At 37.2% G+C, this 5000-nt stretch overlaps 1 protein-coding gene across 2 annotated transcripts in view; it reads left to right on the top strand.

The window, feature by feature from the left end:
* The window catches only part of LOC125028697 (fatty-acid amide hydrolase 2-like), a 12346-nt gene that overhangs the window by 5761 nt on the left and 1585 nt on the right, over window positions 1-5000 (top strand). For both annotated transcript variants that reach the window (XM_047618176.1, XM_047618184.1), the window contains exons 6-10: window positions 191-321; window positions 440-551; window positions 826-1012; window positions 3034-3148; window positions 4544-4645. In XM_047618176.1, coding sequence (XP_047474132.1) covers window positions 191-321; window positions 440-551; window positions 826-1012; window positions 3034-3148; window positions 4544-4645 — 647 coding nt within the window. The remainder of the gene's footprint in view (window positions 1-190; window positions 322-439; window positions 552-825; window positions 1013-3033; window positions 3149-4543; window positions 4646-5000) is intronic.

The raw sequence follows: 5000 nt of genomic DNA, 5'->3' as shown, positions 1-5000 counted from the left end.
TTTTTTTTTTTTTTTTTAATCTTCATTGTTCATTCGGATTTTGTGTTTTATATTTAGATGCATATGGATGTGTTGTATTTGTTTATTGTATTTGCTTTAAATCAATCAATCCATCACGACACCGACGAACCTCAATCACCCCCCCCCCTAATCTCCTCCCCTCCCTCCCCCTCTCTCCCTCTCCCAACAGGCGCCATACCCATGTGCGTGTCGAACGTCCCCGAACTGGGCATCTGGTGGGAGTCGGCGAATCAAGTCTACGGCAGGACCTCCAGCGCCCACGACATCTCCAGGACGCCGGGAGGATCCTCTGGGGGCGAGGTGAGGCTAGCGGGGCCTGATATCTTGGTTATAGATATCGACGTATCCATCAGTATATAGAAAGACAGATAGATAGATATAGATATACATGTATTTATATATACACTTCTTCACGCAGGGGGCGCTGCTGGCGAGTTGCGGGTCACCCCTGAGTGTCGGGACGGACGTGGGAGGCTCCATCAGGATTCCCGCTTATTGCTCTGGGGTTTACGGACATAAACCCACGTCTGGTGAGAGAGAGAGAGAGAGAGAGAGAGAGAGAGAGAGAGAGAGAGAGAGAGAGAGAGAGAGAGAGAGAGAGAGAGAGAGAGAGAGAGAGAAGAGAGAGAGAGAGAGAGTTCAAACATGTCTCCATTTGAAAAGATGATATGTGTATGCCACACTCCAATGTGCTTATCTTGCAGGTATCACCAACTCGATTATGATACATATACTCAGCATACAAAATAGACAAGATTAGATCACAATAAAATCCCTTATTGACGAGAGAAAAATCCTCCACAGGATGGGTATCTCTAGAAGGGGCCGGTCTTTATACCGAGAAGCTGAGGAAGGGCGGAGTACTTGTAGCAGGTCCTCTTGGCCGCTGCGTGAAGGACCTCATCCTTGCACTCCAAGTCCTGGCGCCACAGGATGCAACAGGACTCCAAGATAAGATAGAGAAAACGGAACTTTCCAAGACCAAAGTGTGGTGAGTCTTGGGGAAAGGCAATTAAGTGTGATTAACTAAACGAAGTTACTTTTCTTGAAGAGACTTTATGAAAATGGAAGTGTGAAATATAATTTAGAGTTTTTGTTACGGTCGTTTTGGTGTACGTGAATACGAAAAAGGTCTCGCTATCACTATGAGGCTATAAGAGTAGTTAAATGAATTTTATTTCGTAAACTTTCTCTGTAGAATCCCCAGGGTAAGCTTAACCCTATCTCTCTTTAATGTTACTTCTTAACTTTGCAGACATGATAAGCATATTTACAATAATCTTAGCATAACGAATAATGTTCATTGCAACAGTTATTTAGATATTTATGTTTTTCCTAATTACTCGTTACAATTATAAAGCAGTCATTAAAACGGAAAGTAACGTTACTTTAACAGAATTATCGGATATAATTCTATGTTAGAGACTTGACTAACTTTTTATTGCTATATTCATAGATTATCCTTTTTTTCAATCAGGAAGTGTATTCTTACTTGTGACAAGATTGATAATGATGTTATTGACAACGATAATAATTGTTGTAATTCTAATGACCATAAAGGTTTGGTAAATAAAATAAAAATAAATCAAATAAAATGCAGATAGCAGTCTGTTTAAATCAGAGGTGCCAAACTGGAGTATAAAACTTTTTAAAAGTTCATTAATTTCGTTTCTCTGGGACCTGCTTGTTTTGGCAATATTGTATAACAATTTTTGATATCGGTGTTATGCACTGCTCATTATGAAACGTCTAGACAGTACTGCTCTAATTACAAAAGGTCAGGAACGGCATTTCAGGGGGCGCTGCGAGCCTCCCCGAGATGTTTAAAAAATATATCTGTTCTACTGGCATTTTTAAGCTATAATCAGGGTTATATAGGTGCAATTTATGCGAAAAATTCGTGGGGCTGTAGACCTTGGGGAAGAGTTAAACCAGACCTAGAGAGGGACAAAAAGAGTCTTGGGGAGAGAGAACACATGTTTGCTTGAGCTATGTGAATATTTGGTCTACACTAGAACACACACAACGGCGGATTTCCTTTAGCGTGATAAGAACGCCACGCATACTGTTCTAGGAATAATAAAAATACCGAATTTTGATAGCGGTAACGATAGTGATAAAGCTAATACCACTGTTTTATGATGGGTTAACGACAAGAAACCGTGAGGATAATTGTACGATGACACTGATACTGATAACGATAAGATCGATAATAAAGCTATTGATATTGATCATGATGATGCCGCTGGTGATACAAAGAGGCTAGTATTTCCTGTAATCTTGATCTGACTGTTCACGAATTAAGTGTGAGAAAAGGGGTAAATCTCTTAATCAATATACAAAAAGGTTCATTGTCATATTGTGATAAGATAGCACTTACTTTTGTTGATAAGGGGAGAGATTAAAACACAATAGTAACGGAAATACCACGCTCTCTCTCTCTCTCTCTCTCTCTCTCTCTCTCTCTCTCTCTTTCTCTCTCTCTCTCTCTCTCTCTCTCTCTCTCTCTCTCTCTCTCTCTCTCTCTCTCTCTCTCTCTCTCTCTCTCTCTCTCTCTCTCTCTTTCACACACTTTTTCTCTTGCGGTTGCACAACACACACACGTGTGTTATTTCCGTTAACACTGTGATATCATCATTGTATTTTCACTATTACCATTGTCACCACCATCTCTGTTGTTTTTTTCACTATTACGGCGAGCATCGTTATCACCATATCAGTCCCCTCTCTTCTTTTCCTTATTCCTTGCATTAAATTCACCATTACTAGATGATTATCTTCGCTTGTCTCCACTAGTAACGTGGTTTCGTCAGTATATCATCACTAGATTTCCATCCATCATTATTGCCTTTGCATTATCTCCGCTTTTCCTTATAATTATTATCATTATAATTATTTTTATCATTAACATTATTATCATTATTATCATTATCATTATTATTAATTATTTCTCTGTTATTATAATTATTTACCCGAATTTATTTTACGCTCGTATCTTTCGTGTTCCTGCAGGTGGGCGGAGGAACTAGGGTCCCCATTGTACTCCTCTGTGGATTTCCGATTACGTAACCTTCTTCACAGGGTTCTGCATTTCCTTGATCATTCCAACGCTGCTTATGTCGCCAAGGTGAGCTTTTTTGAAGGAAATTATATCGGTGATCTTTTCTGTGTATTTTTTTTTTTTTTTTTTTTTTTTGTTATTTATATTTTAAAATCTTCTTATTGTTTAAGATGAATTGGCAAATGTGTGTGACGAGGAAGCTTAATTTTAATGTTCTATCTATCTGTCTGTTTGTTTATTTATCTATCTGTCTATTATTTAGTGTCATCATGACCCTATTACTCGTCCAAGGTTCGAAGGTAGGGAGAGGGGGTTATAGCAGTAGACAGACTAAGTAAATTGATCTATACTACCGAAAAGAATGAAGTGAAAGATGAATATCAATATATTGCAAAATCGAAATTCTCCATCCGCAAAAAATATCATGAGAAAATAGAAATGGAGGGGAAAATGATAACGGAGAGAAAGTCATACAGCATAGAGGTTATGCTACAGTGTAAACACGCAGGAAAAGGATTCGAAGTCTATTATGAGACACGTTGATCCCTTCTTGCTAGTTTATAAAGCATTCAATTCCGTTGTCGGGGCAGGGTTTCCTTTCTCTATTATTCCCGTTTTCTCCTTGTTTTTTCAGTTACGCAGACCATGGAAATGATAATCTCTAATAACTTCACTATCTCAAACTCTACTTTAAAAACATCAACGCCAAATGTCGCTAATACGAAATTTATTCAGATATATGGATGGCGACAACTTTCTTTCGATCAAGTTTACTAATAGCCATACCGGAGATGTGCCATTTTGAGCCTTACATCCAAAAATTCTGGAAAGCAATCCTATAAGTCCTTGTTCTAGAAATCGCCTCGATTACGACACAGACAGGCAAAAGTGTTAGTGTTAGTTCAACATATAAAACACACTTGGAGGAAAGACGTAAGTGCTTCAATGATACTAATAATTGTAGTGATAATAACAGTACTAGTGATGAGAATGATGATCATGTTAATAGCGATAATGATAATGATTATATCAATATAAAACAAAAAACAGGTATAAAAAATGGGATCCACTCGCTTAACGGAAAACATTCTTTACAACAGGATACCTAAAAATCCTTAGACGTGGAAGAGAAGCCAAAAATTCATAGGCAGCCCAAAATGTACCCTTGGAAATAGAGCCTAAAATCCCAACAACTCATTTATCACTTAAACATCCTCAAAATAAGGATATAAGGCTTCTCTGTTCTAGTTTGTTTATGTCTATAAAAGTATATAAGTACGTACTCCTAGCCTTCATGAAAGTAAACTCCACAATGGACAAATGGTTCAAAAACGTTTTTTTTTTTTCTTCTTCTTCTAAAGCCACCAAGTGTAAATCGTCACATCGAAATCAGTCATTCATTTCCCATTTTCAAATCACCGCAATTAGTCTCCACAATCACGTTATTTTTTTCTCTCTCAGTGGCCCCTCGATATGAGCGCAGCGTATCAGATCTGGAATAACAAAATGGCGGACGATTACAGCGGGGAACCGAGCCTGGCTTGTGACATGACGGACAGAAAGGTAAGAATTTGAAAATTTTGAGAATGATTCCAATCGTTTTTTTTTTTTTTTTTTTTTTTTTTTTTGGTATATTGCTGACACTTTAGACACTGATACAACCAATGAAAGAAAAGTCATTATTTATATATCCTTATTGTAATCCTGAATTTGAGAAAATTGGGGGTAATACCTATATGAATATTTCTTCAAATTCATAAATAATGGCTTTTCAAACTACTTGGTCGTGAATATATATATATATATATATATATATATATATATATATATATATATATACATATTAACAGATACGTGTACATATGTACATATGTCATCATCCCACAAAATCTTCTAAGACCTCTTTCAACGAAACGCA

This window comes from Penaeus chinensis, chromosome 1 (genome assembly GCF_019202785.1).
Source record: "Penaeus chinensis breed Huanghai No. 1 chromosome 1, ASM1920278v2, whole genome shotgun sequence".
Classification (NCBI taxonomy): domain Eukaryota; kingdom Metazoa; phylum Arthropoda; class Malacostraca; order Decapoda; family Penaeidae; genus Penaeus; species Penaeus chinensis.
The sequence above is the reverse complement of the archived record's forward strand: the minus strand, read 5'-3'. Positions and strand labels throughout refer to the sequence as shown.